The 20,381-nt window shown below is 39.2% G+C and overlaps 1 protein-coding gene across 1 annotated transcript in view; it reads left to right on the top strand.

Annotated features, from left to right (window-relative positions):
- The window catches only part of tmc3 (transmembrane channel like 3), a 48,949-nt gene that overhangs the window by 3,208 nt on the left and 25,360 nt on the right, over nt 1-20,381 (top strand). The window contains exons 2-7 of the mRNA XM_023393244.2: nt 2,243-2,389; nt 10,975-11,050; nt 15,462-15,543; nt 16,055-16,161; nt 19,736-19,834; nt 20,151-20,293. Coding sequence (XP_023249012.1) covers nt 2,243-2,389; nt 10,975-11,050; nt 15,462-15,543; nt 16,055-16,161; nt 19,736-19,834; nt 20,151-20,293 — 654 coding nt within the window. The remainder of the gene's footprint in view (nt 1-2,242; nt 2,390-10,974; nt 11,051-15,461; nt 15,544-16,054; nt 16,162-19,735; nt 19,835-20,150; nt 20,294-20,381) is intronic.

The following is a 20,381-nucleotide window of genomic DNA, read 5'->3' as shown; positions in this document are numbered from 1 at the left end:
CTTTCACTCTAACTTTGAAGAAAAAGTGATTTGCACTCCTCCTTTGAGTGCTCACAGTTTGAAAAGTTTACATGTTATGTAAAAACAGTTCCTGTCTTTTTGAGAGAGCAGAAGTTTTCCTCCGTTTTATAGTTTGAATCACATTTCTACGTGCAGGTATGAGAGAGCTGGGTGACTCCGAAAAAAGGTGCAATTTTGTCGAAAAAAGGTGGGTTTCTAAAGAAAATTCCAATGCATTTCTAATGCATTATTTATTCCCAGTTTTTTGGGAATAACTTTGGGAAAAATTGGAATTTTAACACCAAAAGTCATAGCACCCCAAGGCACTCCTCTCAGCTATTCTAGCTGTAGAGGAGTGCCTCGGAGCTGAGCACCCGTGGCACTAATAATATGTATCGCTGGTTTTTGTAGTAAGACCATTGAATTTATACTTTTACTGAAGGTCAACCCTCACACTTCCACACAATAGGTTATACAGGGAAGTATAAGTGAGCAGTGAATGAAATTAAATGCAAGGCATAGTAATTTAATGTATCCCTATATTTATACAGATTTATACATACATATTTGTTATTTAATATACATATCTTGTTAGTTTATGATCAATCACAACACAAACCCCTAATAGTTCCAGTTAAAAGTGATGACAAATTTTCAGCAGTCTGCAAAAATGGAAATGCACCGCATCAGTGAGCGTTGGCTTTAACCTTTTATTTCACCTGTTTTTCAGTAGCTGACTTGAGAAAGTGGTTTTCTCTGAGTATCAAACACAGCTGGTTATGTGACACAGGCACATTATTAGTGACAGACAGTCCATAGATCTCTTACATAACATCATCTGATTTAATCCACATTTATTTGTATTCTTTGGAATGGGTGGGCAAATCTATCATTTAGAGGTGCCTTGTCACTGAGTTGGAGTTTCTGGATCAAACAGGTTCTATTAGCGGGGGTGTTTACAGCTGCAGCTCATTGTCTTTAGATCTACCGGCTTTGTTTGAAACAGACTCCGTATAAACCTGGTTCAGGACTGGACTGTGTACGGATGCTGACCTGGGGCTTAGGCCTACACCTCTTGTTACAGGCAGTCTACTGAGCCACTCTGGTTTCTCGGCTGCTTGGGAACTGTAGGGAAGAGGAGGAGCACTTCCAATACACTGAGCCTCGTCTCCATTACAGCAAATAAACTACTTTCATTCCATGTATCATTTTTACTAAAGGAGGCAGAGGAAGAACTAAACATAAAACACATGAGCAAAGAGAGCAGGAGAGAGGGAGAGAGAGAGAGAAGTCATCTGTAACGAGGCTTCGTACTAACGACTATGACCAACTCTAGTATTTAGACATAAAGACCTGCCTGTAATAAAAGTCTGTTACATTCTGGGGTTGAAGTAAATAAAGACTAAACTATTGTATATCCGGATGGAGGCTGTGCTCTGTGTCAGACTAATTAAGAAAGAGATTCTGTCTTGGGCCCCGGTGGTTCACCTGGTGGAGCACATGACATTTGGGCTTAGTCCTTGCTGCAAAGTCCCATGTTCAAGTCCTGCGTGTGACTCTTTGCTTCGTGTCATCCTCTCTGTTTCTCTGTCTCTCACTATGACTGTAATAAAGGCAAAAGCCTGAAAAAATAACTTAGATATAAATTATATATTATATAAAAAGTAAGTAAATAAGAAATAAAGATTTTGTCAAGGTTTGCGAGGTAAGTTGGACCCAAATGCAGCCAACACATGGGAGACAGTGCAGGCAGGTTTATTTAACCAAAATCAGACATGAACAGACGTGAACAGACGTGAACAAACCCTGAACTAAAATGACGAACCAACACAGACAAAGGGAAGCACAAAGACTATATAGACACAGGAGGCAGAGGTGATTGAACACAGGTGAAACACATTAGGGCGGGGCAGACAATCACCACAGACACAGGACCAAGACAGGAAGCAAAAACACTGACACACATGGAAACCAATTACAAAATAAAACAGGAAGTGCAAAAGTCCAAAACAAAAAAAGAAAAAAAAGTGTCTGCCATAGCAAACCATGACAGATTTTGTGTCTCTTCTAACTTTCTCTCTGATTGATTATGTTACAGTAAATACAGATGAAAACACAGCTCAGTCTAGTCTTTTATTTGTGTGGTGATTTTGTCAGACAATGTCACAGTTTTGAAATCAGGATTTAACCAGAGGTAACAGGTGAAGTCCTTTTTTGCTGTCCCCTTTCTTTTGTGCTGTAGCTCCTCAGATGATGAAGATAAAGAGGATGAGCGGGTGGACAGCAATGACCCGGAGGAAATGTTCCAGAACATTCAGTACCAGAAAGAGATCATCGCCAACATTCGGACCAGACCCTGGCCAATGAGACGCAAGCTCAAAGTTCTTAAGTACCCCTCTGTTTTATTGTTTCCTCTATATCTGTAGATTGCTAGTTTAATCTTTCCCTCCTTTTCCGCTTGTAAACACACACACCAACACTCTCTCTTTGTATTTGAGACAGGATATTTTTCTTAATGAAAGTGCTCTCTAAATAAATATGTCACATAATTTAAAGCAAGTGTGCCAAACCCTCAGCAGATAAACTAACTGCCACAGTATTATCTGCCTTCAACTAACATTTACTGCACCATATCATTGATATATATTTTTTAATATATTTTACGTCCTACTTATCTGGTCTGTTGCAGTCTGAGAAAACCAGTTAATAGGTCAGTTGGGGCGTCTTGGTGGCTAAGTGGTTAAGATGCAGACCATGGTGGTATCTCCACACCACGATACAATGGAGATGGATGTATTTAGTGTATTTTGCTGAGTGTATTGAACAATAACAAAATTAAGATTCAACATCTTCCTTTCTGTCAAGAAACAGTTTCCTCTTTACCTCACATGCAGCAGTACTCACGGGGACTGCATCTTCAATAGAAGGTAGTTCTAGAGTGGGAGAAGACAACTCTACTTTTTCATACAGCAATACTGTCTCCTAAAAATCTATACTTTACTACATGATGATTTACCAAATTTATTTAGGGAGGGAAACTTACTGTATGTACTATGTACAGTATGTATATGTATGTACAACTAATCCAGAGACAAGTTCTGCATGTGGTTAGGTTTAAGGAAATTTGTTAATTTTGGTTAAATATTAAAAATGTTAAAAGTTCCTGTCTCACACTTAAAGTCACAGTTGACTTTTAACAATATTAAATCAAAACCACCATCTGGAGCAACAACATAACCATAACAATGTTCATCATGCTGTAGTTGCCGCATGGATATTTTTTTAGGAAAACCAATAAAATATGTTTTCAGTGAATGTTTCTCAAATACAGTCATTAAAAAACCATGGTACCACTTCACAGTCAGACTCCCCTTTATAAAGGATTTATGAATGGGTTATAACTAGTTTATTAATTAGCTTGTTAACACTTTAAATCATTCATAAACTGTTATAACATATCAGCATTTGTAGCTGCTGCTTCATCTCATTTGTTAAGTTTCTACAGTAATTAACCACCGTCAACATCTTAATGCTCAGAAAGCGGCAGATCAAATTACGGCAGATCACATGATCATATCAAATGAGCAGATTCATCCTCTGAGGCCGTGGCAGCGATGTTTACCATGACATGTATCAGCAGCCGTCCTCATTCTAATCACAGCTGTTGATCAGATTGTTATCACAGTGCAGATTAACATGCAGATGCTTTCTGCTGGTTGCTCTCTTCTTTAGGACTTTAGCATCCAGCTAGAACACAGTTGATAACCTTCCTTTACCTGGTGAACTGTTCACCCATTCTTTGTCCCACTGTTCACATCTCACATTCTCCCTCCATCATCTTCATGTTTCTTCTTCTCATTTTTACATCATTTATTCATCAGTTACTGACATTTAGAACCAGTTAAAGGAGCTTTATTGCAAAGTGTAAAACACGTCAGCATTTATTAATGCGTGTCTATAAGGCTCCTTATACCACTTATAAATGGTAGAAAGTCATTAGTAAGATTAATGAATATAAAGCATTAATTCGATCTTGCCGAATAGTGAGCCTGCATTCATGTATGAAAACTGTGTTATGATTTGTTTATAATTTTTTATTTATGATTTAGTGTTAGCAGTGTCAACAACTGAATTAATGACCTAATTATGAACCATTTATAAATCCTTTTTAAGGGTATAATCTTATTGTAAAGTGGTATTCAAAATACTCCTCATTTTGTTGATAGAAACCATAATAAGTTAATGATTGATGGATGTAACTGTTAGGAGACAGGGTTGGTTATAGAGACTCTGCAGGTGCATCCCAACTCCATCTGGAGGCTCATTGAAAAATCAGAAATGTACATATTGTTCTTTACTCCTGCTTACAGTCATTGAGCTGGATCATAGATTTAGCGGAAGACAGAAAAACTAAGCTATACATTAAATTTTTTTTCTAAATATCCTTTGAGTTTCAGCACTACATGACCATTTACCAGCTTTTATCTTGCTGCCATTTACCACAAACACCTCTGTGCCGGGTGTCCAAATGTCAGATCACCCCTGTGGGACAAGAAGATGAAGCTCATCCCTAAATGTTGTGATTAAACATACAACTGTGAAAGCTGCGCTCTAACATTTCACTGACTGTAATTAGACCTGTAGATAAAGTGCAATCTGAGCCAGAGCAGATAGAGAGCTTCTCAGATGTGCTGAGTATGTGCCATGGATAACAGGTTTTATATAGGCAGTTTGTTATTATCGCAGAGGTTTTATTACCATCACTGGCATCCCAGGGATGGGATGCTAGTGATGGTAATAAAACTGCTAGTCTGCATTTTTACACCCGCTTTAATCTCAGGCTGAATGTCTGCGATTGCTCCCAGTGCAATAAGAGCTCGTATTTCACGTCACACGTATCAGTCATTTTTATCTACATTGACAAATTTTGGTTTGAATTGTTTGACCTCAACCAAACTAATAACACATCACAGAATAAATCCATATGTATTCTACATCTGTAAAAGCTACAGTTGTTTTCCAGGGGGGAGGAGTGTGTCAAGTGCAGGTTGGGTGTCTTCATTAATTACCACATGGATCATAGCCCTCAGCGCTGCGACAGATAAGCTGGTTTCAGTATCGTATGGACTGCAAAGCTGCATCATTTAGACAATTTATTTCACAAAAAGAACACACACCCACTCATCCACACATAAACACACCCACACATACCCACACACACACACACACACACACACACACACACACACACACACATAGAGACCTACACTAAACACAAAAAACATTCAAAAAACAAACTCCCACATCCTGCCACTATGCATTCACTTAAATGTGTAACTTGGAACATCTACATGGAGGTAAATTAGTCACAATTATTTGTGTGAACAGATCGACAATCCATGTGTAAATGTGTAAACTTTAAACATAAAACACCTTCCACAAATATAACAAATAAGTTTTCTCTCTACAGGCAGTGTAGTTGGCTACTCTTAATATATTTATAAGAGCTGTCATACTCACACTTTGATTGTCGTCCATCTTCTTACTGAAATGCGGCCCTGTTGCCCACTTCCTTGTGTGACAGTGTACCCAAAAACTAGGGTCCTACAAATGCGGTCCTGAAACCGTAGCCTTCGGTTCTGAAGGAACACCCAACTCGGACAGGGTGCAAAATCTGCGATGGACCTGCACCATCCTCTGCGCTTGTGCGCAGTTCAGAGCAAAATCTCCCTAAAACTTACAGTATAGCCTAATTTAGGACTACTTAAAACAAAACAAATCCATCCCTTGTTGGGGGCCGACAGGGGGTGCCCATTGCTCGCCCCTCCAGTCACCTGGTCTGCCCTCAGTCTGAACTGTTTTACATATGTAGTATTGATTATCATAATAATTAGTTTCATACTATATTGTATTGTATATAATAATTATACATAATAATTATAGTAGTAGTAGGCTTATTACTTATTAAAATCATATTATTTCATTGTCATAGTACTATTAATAGTAGTAATAGTAATATTGTTATATTATCATGATACCATTGTCAATACATCTCGGCCACTTGCTCCCCCCTCCCACCCAACATGTATAATATAGTCCCTACTCCACACATTAACCTTCCCAGGATCACACAGATACATGTCACTGCCTCTCATACAGACATCCAACACATACACACACACACATCACCCACACACACCTGATCTAACCTAATCTTCACTCCCTGACTGTTATCACCACATACATCATTGTCACTGTTTTATGTTATTGTCTTTGTCCATCATGTGTATTTTATTCATTTTCAATGTCATCATTTGTCAATGTTGTCTTATTTGCCATGTTATTGTTTTGTATAATTATTTTCTGTCACATTATTTCACCAATAAAAAAAACATTATGTTTGGTTTTAACACTGTTTCTCTCGATGCAACTTAGACACATAGTCAGTGATGTAACGGGGATCATTTAGTGTTCAACATCAGACACCCTCGCCCACGTGACCCATCTGGGGTTGATCAGGCCCAAGCTTGTGTCTAAGTAGCTTGTGTAGTCCATGGATCTTCCTGTTTGATCAACAGCCATCTTGATGCATCAGTGATTTTCTTGATGGCTCTCCTGCTGTGCAGTCCCTTAACACCCAACATCTTGAGAGTTCTGTAGAGTGACTGGCCTGCGAAACCTCTGCATCCGACCATGATGGGGTTGAATTAGGTCCTCTGCCCCCTGCTTCGACATTCGCTTGCCAGCTCCTCATACTTGGTCCTCTTCCTCTCAATGTTCTCCTCCTTTCGGTCTTCCCAGGGAACGGTCAACTCAAGCAGGACCATTTGCTTTGTTGTCCGACACTGGTCACCGCGATGGTGTCTGGCAATTTGAGCTGTCTCCCTACGTCAACCTTCAGCTGCTAGTCCAATGCTGATGCCAGGAGCCCCCTGGCTTGACTTGGGCGCTGTTGTGGCTTCTCCCCAGCTTTGACAAAGGTGATGATGTACCTTGCTGGTTCTTGTTGCCTGCTGGTGGAGATACCTGCACTGATAATCTCTGCTGTGGCCTTCAGGAGTTGGTCATTGCGGCAGGGCTTTTGGACAACAGCTTAAATTGCGCTAATCCTAACCTGGCACAGTGGGTATGCTGGAGTATCTGCCATGCCCCAGCAGAAGAGGTTGGAAGGGCTGGGGAGGTCATCATAGACTGACTGGATAAAGAATCTTATCAGGTGAGGCTCAGCCTTCCAGAGCTCTGACTATGCGATCTTACGGTTTACCGTCTGCTCCCACCGAGTCCATGCCTCCTGCCGCTGCATCCCTACAATCCTGCTGGAGCGGGCTTCCTCCACCCCAGCATGGACCTCTTACTCAACCATCTGGCGTTGTTCCTTCCCCTGGACAGATTCGCAACCTTCACTGCCCCGGTTATTGTATCTCCAGCTGTCACCATACTCTTCATGGCTTCCTGTTACCAGAAGTCACTGGCTCAACCAAATTAAGCTGGTTTTAACAAACATGTCTCGATGCAACTTAGACACATCATCAGTGATGTAACTTGGGGTCATCGGATCTTCATAGAATAAAAAGAACTGGAAATGAAAAAAGACTATTTTAATGGGAGCAATGCTTCGAATGGTTCCAGAGAATCAGGTGAATAACATTGGTTTACACTGTGATCTTAAAAATCTTAAAACAGTAGTATTCAGCCCAATGACAGTATATGTGGTATAACCTCCTGGAAACTACCAGGAAAAAAAATATTGTCCCATTACATTTTTTTTTTAAATTCCCCAATCTTTGTAAGGTAATCAGAATGCTGAAAACATTTTTTTTGAAAAAAAAGTTTTTATTTTTAAGATATCATGTGTCCACTACAGTGGACATCAGAATGCCATACATGTGAAACGGAACCTTGATGGCAACTAGTTAGTCCCAATGAAAATTTCAAAAAGTCATCATAAGAATGAGTTTGACATCCACATAACTTTCCATCATCACTTTTGTTTTTTTGTTTTGCTTTCTTGTGCTTTTAAGATATCATGTTTCCACAGTGAACATCGGAACGCCGTATGTGAAACTGAACCTTGATGGCAACCAGTTAGTCCCAAAGAAAATACCTGGGTTTAACATCCACATAACTGTCCATCATCACTTTTGTTTTGTTTTGCTTTGTTGTGCTCATTTGGTATGATACTTCATAAAGCAATTCCCCTTCTTGGAAACACAAAGGAATACCTTGCACTTTGTGCACATCACATATGTTTTGCTCTTGCAGACAAACACCTTCAGTCCAGTTGGGTGTGGTTTACCTGGTACATACTGGCGCACTGGGCATCGACCAGTAAATGGAACCATTTGCTCGTCAATGCACAATTTTCCTGTTCTAGGCAGACTCAGACATCCTTGCCTCACTTTGGTCAAGAGGGGCCTGATTTTCCACAAGAGATCACTTGTTTTTTCATCGTCTGAAACATCCAGGTCATTGACAATCTTAATGGAATTTCTAAGCTTGTAAAACCGATTTCTGGTCATGGATTCAAAAAAAGTAACCATTTTTGAAGACACAGATTAACAACAGCCACCATCTTTATCTACAAGAGGTGGACAGAATGACATTTAATGGTACAAGAGTGCAAATAATAACAAGCAGCAGATAATAGCAACATGTAAAACAATGGAAACTGACAAAGTATGAAAATGAACATGCAGCACACACAGCACAGTCCAAGCAGAAATATTGCTTAAAAGGGATAGTTCAGCATTTTCTTTCTGAAAGCGAGATGAAGAGATCTTATCAAATGCATCTTACAATCTTCACTACTGGGTGGATCTGGCTCGGGTGGCATCATGAGAGTCAAGCTTTGGTCTGAAGATCACAAATCAAATATCCAATCCAGCTTTATTTATAAAGCACTTTAAAAAACAACCAGAAGTTACCAAAGTGCTGTACATGATAAAAATGATAAACACAAGATAAATTAAAAGACATAAAACATCAATAAAAACAGATATATAATAAGAGAAAACAATAAAATAACATAAAATAAGATAGAACAATAAAATAAAATCACATCTTACAAGGTGTCAAAGGCCATGGAAAAGAGATGGGTCTTAAGAAGGGATTTAAAAACAGACAAGGAAGATGCCTGTCTAATGTGCAGAGGCAGATCGTTCCACATTTTAGGGGCTGCCACAGCGAAAGCACGGTCCCCTCTGAGCTTGCGCTTCGTTTTTGGCACCCTCAGGAGCAGCTGATCAGCTGACCTGAGAGAGCGGGTGGATGAATATGGGTGCAGCAGTTCAGAGAGGTAGGGAGGGGCGAGACCATTGAGAGATTTAAAAGCAAATAAAAGAATTTTAAAATGAATCCTAAAATGTATGGGCAACCAGTGAAGTGAGGCTAAAATGGGGGAAATGTGGTCATATTTGCGTGTGCCAGTTAAAAGACGTGCAGCAGCATTTTGTAACATCTGGAGACGGTTGATGGAGGACCCACTAACCCCCACATAAAGTGCATTGCAGTAATCCAGCCTTGTGGTGACAAAGGTGTGGATTACTGACTCAAAGTGCTGCTTTGAAAGAATTGGCTTTATTTTGGCCAGCTGCCTCAACTGGTAAAAACTTGACTTCACAACTGTCTTGATCTGATTGTCAAGTCTGAGGTCAGAGTCCACCTTAACTCCCAAGTTAGTGACGCTGGATTTTAGGTATTGAGCCAAGGAACCTAGATCTAGACAGAGGGTCTTGGAGCTGCCACCAAAAACAATCACTTCTGTCTTCTTTTCGTTAAAATTTAAAAAATTTAGAGCCATCCAGGCCTTTATGTCGGCAAGACATTCAAGTAAGGGTGTGACAGAGAATGCTTGATTTTTTTTTAAGAGGCATATAGACCCAAGTGTCATCTGCATAACAATGAAATAAAATACCATGCTTCCTAAGTATGGAACCAAGCGGGAGCAGGTACAAAGAAAAGAGAAGAGCGCCTAGGACTGAGCCCTGCGGGACACCACATGACAGAGGAGCAGAGGAGGATACAGAGTCACCAAGACCCACACAGAAAGTTCGATCTGCCAAGTACGACCTGAACCACTCCAGTGCTATGCCACTGGTGCCCATCCACTGCTCCAAACGTGAAATTAAAATGTCATGGTCTACAGTGTCAAATGCCGCAGTTAGGTCTAAAAGTACAAGAACAGCACATTCACCGGAATCACAAGTTAAAAGAATATCATTAAAAACTCTTAAAAGTGCCGATTCTGTGCTGTGCAGTGATTTAAAACCAGATTGGAAGACCTCAAGAATATTGTGCTTCTCCAGAAAGGACATTAATTGATTGTAGACTGTCTTTTCGAGGAGTTTCGAAAGGAAGGGCAGTTTGGAAATAGGCCTATAATTTGCCAGAACTGCAGAATCTAGACCTGTTTTTTTAATTAAATACCGTTTCCCGGGTCAAGAATGGACTGTCATGCTCAAAATCTCATGCCTGTGTGTATCAAACTGGACTCAGGATGTGTTTGGCCTTGCTTTGGATGAAGGTGTATTTTTGAGCTTGCCAAGTTACCAAGATGGACTAACTACATCCTGATGCTGCTTTTGTGTTTAACACACATACATGAGATTTATATCTCTCTCATTTCATTTGTGTCAGTATTTTTCCCAAAATATTTAACTATTACTTAAAATGATGTCCTTGCAAAAAGTAAGATTTTTCCCTTAAAGGATATGCTCTCTCAGTTCTTTAATATTGGTACTACAAGGTACGATGGCCCTGAGAGGTCAACACAATGCAATTAGACAAACACATGCAAACAGACAAATTCAGATAACATCTTCATCACAACACAACAGAAGTGTTTCCAGGGGACAGTGGGAAAACAGGGGAAAGTGATTGACCTGGCTGGAATGCACTTGTTCAATGCTTTTAACTTCAATAGTATGTGAGTAAAAGCACTTAATGAGCTTCCACCTGTGTGTGTTTGTTTCCCAGGCAGGCCAGAGAGATTGTTCTGAAGTATGAGGGCCGACTAACCAGAACCAGAGGCTACCAGACCGCAGGAGCTGATGTACGTTAAGAACTAGCATTCACTGTCATTCAAGGTTCCTCCAGACATCCTCTGCTTTGATTCATATTTTGTTTAACATGGTTTTCCCACATAAAAAGTCTCATCTCCTCTTACTTCCTGACTGAGAAATCTGGATCAAGGCCCTTAGCCCCGCCCACCACCTGCTTGCTCCAGGTGGACAGGTGAAAGTTCAGCCACATGTTTGAGCCTCAGTCAGACTCAGACTCAGATGAGGAGTCTGTTAAGACCAGGACCAGAGACTAGCAGACGGATCAGAAGGAAGGCCCAGGAAGCTTATGTTGCTCTAGAGCTGGTTCCTCAAGCAGTGCTAAAAGCATATACGTTCGAATACTGAGAGAATATAACCGGGACACACTCATTTGGACTATGCATGACAACAAGAGCTAGTGATGTACATGATGATACACGCTGCGTGAGTTGATGGTGTTGGAGCAGTTCAAACAGAGCCAGCCCACGGTCATGCAGACATACTTGAATGACCTGACTGAGTTATCAGCAGCCTCAGCAGCCCTGAACAATGTTCTCATTCGTAAGGATTCATGGTGTGACAAGTTCAGTGGTCAGGGTGAAAGGACAGAGGGTTCTGAGAAACGGCACAGTGATAAGAATAGTGGTGCTTGATATCCACCTGTGAACTCTCAATGGTGGGCGACAACACAAGCGTTCATCTGTCAATATTGTCGTAAACCTGGTTACATTAAATCTTGTTGTCCAGCTCTGCAAAAAAGGGAGCCCAAGAGCAAAAGCCAGCCCCGCTGTGGCGTGTGATCTCATTGGTTTAAATTCAGTCCAAGGACAGGTGGAAACTGCTGAGGTGGGAGTGGTGCCTGAATTACCTGTGAAGGGTATTACCTTACCTTTGGAAAATGACTTGGCTTGCGACCAGGTAGTTGTGACAAAGAAGGGTCATGACTTTTCGTTGACCATCGCGGATGTTACTGCTCGTTTCCCTGACGCTATTCCTTTAAGGAGCATTTAGGCTAGAACCATTACAGAGGCGCTAAGAACGGTGACCAAGCGGTGAGTCAAACCCCCCCCACACACACACACACATAGGAAAGGCTACATGCACCCAGGTGAGTCTAGGTCCCACTTTCACATCCATTGCAACACGCAGGGAGAGGCTCTAGGTTACGGGCTGGCTAGCCTTGAGGAACAATCACTAATCTCTAGGGATGCCCTGATTGAGCAGCCGCCAATCATTATCGTTTTTTCAATAAGAAGAAGATTTCTTGTATTCTTCAGGTTTTCGTAGATCTATTCAGAATGGTGGTTATGTCCTGTCAAATGGTGACCAAGACTCAATCAGCCAGAGAGACAGATTGTGGATAACAGCACAAAGATGGATCAGAACAGAGAGAATCATGGTTGTAACAATGGTGCTACAGAAAAGTAAAATAAAGATGTCACTGCTCTAACTGACCTGAGATCCTCTCAGTGAAATTTGTGCTCTGTACTGTACAGCCATAACTCTAATTAATCTGTCTGACTGTATGCTGAGAGGAGCTCTTTGTGTTATTTCACTGCACTGCAGTAACTTGATCAGGGCCAGAATAATAAAACATGTTGGATTTCTTATGTACAGGCTGCTGAGTGCTGATTTTAACACAGCTTTTCTCCTCCTGTGAGTTGAACACACGAACACACTGCAGATAACTTTATCCAACTATGCTGTCTCTGTATTACATACACACATGTTCAGAGAGGAAGCCAGGCAGAGAGAGAGAGAGAGAGAGAGAGAGAGAGAGAGAGAGAGAGAGAGAGCTGTGCAGCTGTAGCACAGCAGCATGAGTGAATTTATAGCCTGTTGTTATAGCCCAGTTTAATTAAAATGTTCAGGCTGCTCAAGCACCATTAGAATAAATTGTCTTTAATCAAGCAGTGTGATAATGATGTATTAAAGCTACAGTTTGGCTCCCAGTTAATTGAAAATCAGAATCATTGGTCCAGCTGACCTTATCTTGATTAATCACCACCATCTCACTTCTGATTTTATCTTTCATCACAACATACGATGTGAAAAGCTTCAGAGTCACATGGTTTCAGTTCTCATGTGGACAACATGGATATGTAGCTACAAAATTAAATTGTGGTAGTGTATTACAGTCATATAAGCTGTGTTTTAACACTAACAGTTTATCAGAGATGTAATAAAATAAAGTCAAAAACAACAGCGCTGGTATGGTGATATTTTTGTGCCTCATCTCTGAGCGCGAAGTGAGGACAGACAAATTACTTTTGCTAACACGCAAATTATATTTGCTAGTTGAATTCAGGGCTTGAATCGCACAATGACGATCAGGGGGTCGACCTTTTCTCTGCGGCGAATGTGAACCCAGTACAGCAGAGGTGAGTGCTTCAAGGAACTGAGGTGTTACAGTCCTTACAGTACGTTGCTTGTTTAACTAAAGCTGCAAAATAAATGTAGTGGAGTAGAAAGTGCAATATGTAGTGGAGAGGCCCTAATCAGACCCCAATCCCCCCTGCAATTCGAACCCTTGACAGCACGATAATACACTAAATGAAATAGGCATTTCTGTCACATAATTCAATAAGAAAAATACTCACAAACTGAACTCCTGATAATTACGATACTAGCGACCTGATTGGTGACGAAACAGCCAATCCGGATGATGAAGTCTGTGATTGGCTGGTTTTGTGGCACATTGAACTCCTGTGCAATGTTGAGCGAGCGTGCAGCAGAGTTGAGCGCGGCCAGAGCAGACATGTTGAGAGTGCAGTGTGAGAGAACAACTGACTAAAACTGAGTGGCAGACATCAATATAGTGTAATATGTGTGTTTGTATGGCTTGTATTTGGTTTGTATTTGTCTGTGCTCAGGAAGTCCCACTGCTCAGGAATGAGGAACAAAAATAACACCATACACTGGCTGTTTGCTCAGACACTTGGACAAAGAACTCATGTAAATGACAGCTATGTCTATGGAAAAGGCAGAAGCAGCGTTTATTGTTTTTCGCCACCTTCTCCACATGGCTCATATCCCTCTGAATTGTCCCCAGTGAAAGGATGAGCTGGTTTCATTTACCATGTTATGGACTGTAAAGCTGCATCGTTTAGACAGTTTGTTTTAATGGGAGCAATCTGCTGTGACTGGTTCCAGAAGAATCAGGGTAATAACATGAGTTTACACTGTAATCTTAAAAATGTTGAAACAGTAATATTCAGCCCAGTGACTGAATATTTACACCTGCACCATTTAATAATGTCCATTCATAAAGTGGTGCATGGGTGCAGATGATTGAATAACAGGAATGAATAAAAACACAAACTACAAGCAGCAGGTAATAGTAGCTTGTAATAAAAAGATTAAAAAGAAATAACAAATAGTGTTTCTAGGGATAGTTCACCATTTTGGCAAACACATATTTGCTTTCCTTCTGAAATGAGATGAAAAGATCAGAAGGTGCAGGCTCAGGTGCAGAAACAAATGTGAGCATCTTAAATTGTTGTAAACCGCTGCCACATGTTTTTACAGTGTTGCAAGACTATATTGCATGAGGTTATGGAAGACCAGGATGTCACAGAAAATGTAATAAAGTATTCCTTAATTTCATATTTTAATAGACATTAAAAATAGGAATTGTAAAAAGAATTTATGAATGAATGAATCCATCAATAAATCCATTTAAAAATGGATTTACAGGAAAGCATAGAACTCTCATGAAATAAACCATTTATAAAAAGTTTTATTAATTCATAAATAAATAATAGAATGTGAAAAACTATTTGAAAAGACATTTTCATAATGGGAATACATACCTGGATTCCCTTTTCAATTTCCATTCTCTTTTTCCAGCTGCTTTTGCTATTAGCTAATCAATGAGCTTCGTCATTTAGCTTCTCCTTTTAGCTTCTCTGTGAGACTCTGGACCTTAGGTAAACAGTCATGGGATGTAACAAGCTCTCTGATTGGTTGGCGAGCTAACAACTATCATATCCATCCATCATATACCAATTTCTTATCTATAGACTGTATATAAAAAAAGGGTTTTCCCAGCACTGAAGGCCCAAAGAGAGGCTAAACGGAGAAGCTAATTTATTAGCTAATAGGAAAAGGAAAAGCAACTTGTAAATTAAATCTGAATAATTTATTGATGATTCATTCATAATGCTTTGTAAAAAGAATGATTTAATTATCAAAGACCTTGCATTAGCCAAACACTGTTGTGGCAATGATTGAGCTGCAACACTGGTGCGACTAAAGAAGTTCAAAACATCTCAGTCATCTCTCAGTCTCAGTGTAGATAAATATACGAACGTCAACGCATTATGACTACAGCACATCGTTGAGGTGTGTGTCGGTCAGAGGTGACAGGAAGTCAGTAGCGTCTGACTGTCTTCTCTTTAAACACCATTGTGTCCCCTGCAGCTGCTGAAGAAACTCTCCCGTTTGCTTTACAACGTCGTGGTTCTGTTCATTCCCTGGGAAGTGAGGATCAAAAAGATCGAAAGTGAGTTGTGTTTTTGTTTCACAGAGTCAAAGTCACTGAAAAAGTACTCTGATTTATTTTGTTTGTAAAGTGTTATACCCAGTGACGTAGCAAATCCTCCTACTGTCATCATTAATATGCATGTTGTGTAAATGAGCTTTTTAGGGCAAAGAAAGTTAAATCCAAGCTTTTGTGAATGTGTAATCTCAATAATACCTGGCACAAACATTCCCTAGGATTTATGAACTGGTTAGATTTTGGTGGTCAAAGGTCAAAGGTCTTCAATGTGACATCATAATGTTCTGCAAAAACACTTCTAGCCATTATTCAAATCTGTAACTCAGGGAGAGACTGTGACCATATTTCCTGTAACTTGGTTGGTTGGTGGAGTGGTTGTCTGAAAATCTAATTGATATTCGTTAATATTGGTTGTGTACCACTACGTTAGTGTTTGTGGATGAAGTGTTTGAAACATATTAAATCCATGTTTGTAAGTCACTCTTAGTCAGATGTTTTTCTCTGTCTTTGTGAGGTCACTTTGGGTCGGGAGTAGCCTCCTACTTCATCTTCCTGCGCTGGTTGTTTGGGATCAACATCGTCCTCACCATCATGACTGGAGCCTTCATTGTCCTGCCAGAGGTCAGCAAGTGCGGTATACAGTGCATTTACAAAGTGTTCAGACCCCTTCAAAATGTTCACATTGTAATGTTGCAGCCTTCTGCTAAAATGAAAATAAAAAAATATTACAACTCTATTAACATACACGTTAACAGTGAAAAGACGCAAAGCATAAATTATTTAAAAGTAAACATTTTTGCATGAAATTATTATTTCCTCATACCCACCAGTGCACACATGAGACACGGTATTAGTAATTCCCAAATTAATTATTATTCCAGCTTGAATACAGATGTGTTAAATACATGCTCATTGCAGCCACTGAATAAATGAACTGGCTGCAGCTCACAGCTACGCTGAAGGACACGGCACCCCCAGAGTCCAAAGAATAAAACTAAAGATTCATTAGATCAGATGAGGCTCTGTAGCTACAGCATCACATAGCCAGGTGTGTTGTGATGTGTCAAATTCAAACCTGATTTTGATGCACAGGAGAGAGGGAGGAAGCTTTGAGCAGGAAGTATTCATCACTAATATCCACACAGATACACATATTGTGTGTTTGGAAAAACTGACATATTATATATGTTTGCTGAGAAATAATCTCTGCTTTGCATCTCTCTCTCTCATATGGCAGAGCAAACCTTTATGTACCACATCACACACTAAGACGTCATAACTATGCATTTTTCATTTTTCTTGTTATTTTTATTCATGGGTAAAGTAAGGCTGAAATAAGATAAAAAAATCTGGGGTGAGAGAAAAATAAATAAAAGGCTCTGTGTTGCTCTCCCAAAAAAAGTCATTTCAGCAAAAGGACATAAACCCATAACTAGGGATGATCGCACCACGTTTTTTTGCTCCTAATCGCACTCCGACTCATTTAATATTGAGTATCTGCTGATACTGAGTATATATACAGTATATATATATACATAGATCTATATATATATATATATATATACAAAGATACAATAAAAAGATAAATTGTGCAAGTTATTGGTCACATACACTCCTCAGTTTCAATCACAACTAATTTATCTTAAATGAAGAATTTTTAGGCCCTTTTCTTCTATGCTTTAATGTTCTATTATATATTTAATACTTATTCTTTCTTGACTTCACCTCTGTAAATGTGTTTTTCATTTGTTCATCTGATCAGAGGATCCTTTACAATCAGGTGATTCTCAGCTACTTCAGCTCAGGCAGTTAAAGTAGAAATTGAGGCCAAGAACAAAAGGCAGAGGAGGAGGGTGCTGTTGGATTTATGTTTGTCTCTGACATGCAGACACAAGCAATTTCCCCCAGACATGACATCCTATCATTCCCATCTCTCTCTCCCTCCATCATTTGTTGGGACTAACCTTCCACTGTCTCCTCTCATACGTCCAACCTTTGTCTCACCTCTGCTTATTGAGTAATATCCTCCAACATCCAACATCATGGATGTTGTGTCAGATTTGATCTGTGTGCCCGTTTCATGTGACCAATTATATGACGGAGGATGAGACGGAGGGTCGGTCCGCTTCAGATATTACTCTATGACTTAAGTTTACCTTCTGTTAGGCAAATATATATATATAGATACACCATGCTCTTTAAGTCAGAGGCAATAAACAATAAACAATAAACAATCAAACATTGTATTCACATTTATTCATTGCATTACACACAATTTAATATTCTGGAATACCATGTACATCAATATATAATAAATAGATAGATACACAAATACATAAATACAGCTATTAAATAAATCCTGAAATACATAAAAAAGGTAATTCATGTAGAAATATATAAATAAAAGCAAATATAATTATACAGTATAAGTGAGTCAATATATATAAATACAGATACAAATGACACAAATAAATGAACATAATAAAATGGCTTTTCATTTTAAAAATGACATTTTTACTTTTATTTTGTAATTCAACATTTATTTATTTGTTTATAGAGACTTTTACTTCCTTATGCCACATTTATTTCCCAGCTGAAACTGTGGGATAACGATGCTGGGAAATAAATATGTAAAAGTAAGAGTGTCTGGAAATAAATAAATGTGAAATTATAAAATAAAAGATGTCTGAAATAAATAAAATTTCATGTTTTCATTTGTCAAAAGCTATTTATTTATTTAGTTATTTATTCATTTATTTATTCATTTATATAGCTTTTCATTTATCTATTTATTGACTTGCTTATATATTTATTTTTACATTTATTGTATGTTTCATAAAATTTGCACTGTATACAATTAACACTGTATGTCTGGAGTTACTGTGTTTAGTGGATTTGTTCATGGCAGATAAGTCAATCTGCATCAAGTATCCTCTTCTAGATTCTAGATGACCTTTGAAACATGAATTCATACCACCGACCATCAGCAAGCCATTTTAAAAAGAGTTGGGCAGTCAACAATGAGGGAGGCTACAGGTTATCATTTCAGCTAAAATGATTTCATAGTTGAGATTGTTGTCCCTGTGGTGTGTTCTGCAACCACTCGAGACATATTTGGCTCTGAAGACTGTTCTCCCAAGAAACAAGAACAAAACTTTACATTCAAGTAACTGTGCCCTCTAATGGCCATATTCATTATAAATGTCTAGCCCTGTGTGATGTCACTGCAGAGCAACTAAGTCCACAGAGGGAGGAGGTTGAGGTGGATGGGTGAATATAATATGACAGAAAGTCAGTGTCAGTTTCCTTGAACAATGGCCTTGGTTGTTCCTTATTATCATTGTCACCATGATGATGAAGGTCCTTTGTTATTATTAATATTATTATAATTATAATATATATATATATATATATATATATATAAGTATTAATATTAATATTATAATTATTAGTATTAGTAGTATTAGTAGTAGTAGTAGTAGTAGTACTACTAGTTGTAGTATTTATTGCCTCGCCAAACCATGATTTTTCTCTAACCCTAACCAGGGGAGTATCGACAAACAACATGATTTGATTTGTCTTATGAGCTTCATTTTCAAACATTTTGAGAACCAGGCTTATTTTCTTTATTTTTGAGACTGAGATGAGACCCCGGCCCGCTTGCAATACTTTTGTGGTTGGGAACCACTGACAGACAAACCAAAACATAACAACAGCAGTTTGTGGTTTATTGGGTTATATGGGTTATTATTGACAAATTACTGTTTATCCTTCTGCCCAGCCAGATACAGCCAGTTAGGTGTGCTAGCTGTTTACCCCTTTTATTATTATTATTATTATTATTTATTAGTTTTATTAAAAAAAAAAAACTGTCTTCGTGTTTCTTTCCCTGCATGTACAGTCTGTAAAAGGTTTTTTTGATGTATTGTTGTCATCATAACGGCTGTGGCTCAGGACGCAGAGCGGGTCGTCTGCTAATTAGAAGGTCAGTGGTTCGATCTCCGGCTCCTCGGGGCCACATTGGCCCTGATGGCTGTTCCATCGGTGTTTGACTGTGACTGTATGAATGTGAGTGAATGTGGCAAGTATTGTAAAGTGCTTTGAGTGATCAGTAAGACTAGAAAAGCGCTATATAAGTGCAAGTCCATTTACCATAATAACACGTCTAATTTGTCTCTGTGTTTGTGTGAAGTAGCTGCTGGCTGGAGCTCCGTTTGGAACGACGAGGAGTAAAACTATCCCCAAGGAGCATCTGGCTTCAGCGCAGGACCTGGACACCATCTGGTCTCTTGGGGCAAGCCTCTCTTTCCTTCTTCTGTCAATAGCAAATGACTCACAGACACAATGGACCATTATTCCATCATACTTTATTGCCTCCAGACCTCTACTCCAGGGCCAATTTAACCTCCTCTTCTTCTACAAGTTATGTAACTTTAGAGTCAGAATAATACTGCTGGCTTGTAAAGATAATCATTATTGTCATTATTGAATCCTATGTTACTCTAATCCTATGTTACTCTAGATGTAGGTGATTTCCTTGTCATGTCATCATGTGCTGTACATCCCGGTGTTTGCTGAGAACATGTGTTGTATGTGTTTGATCTCCACAGGGCTACCTGCAGTACTCTGTGTTATTCTATGGCTACTATGGCAGGGTGAGGAAGATTGGCAGCGCCGGGTACCGTTTGCCTCTCGCCTACTTCCTGGTTGGGATGGCGGTCTTTGCCTACAGTTTCATCATCCTGTTAAGAAAGTAATCATTATTCCTTTTCAACTTACACTGATTTGATAATGATTAGATGATGTAATATTATGATGTAATGCTTGAGGTTCGTCAGGTT

The sequence above is a fragment of the Seriola lalandi genome, unplaced genomic scaffold, assembly GCF_002814215.2.
Source record: "Seriola lalandi dorsalis isolate HSWRI2012SDOR001 ecotype SW California unplaced genomic scaffold, Sedor1 jcf7180002054931, whole genome shotgun sequence".
NCBI classification, from domain to species: domain Eukaryota; kingdom Metazoa; phylum Chordata; class Actinopteri; order Carangiformes; family Carangidae; genus Seriola; species Seriola lalandi.
This window is presented reverse-complemented; position numbering and strand designations above follow the sequence as displayed.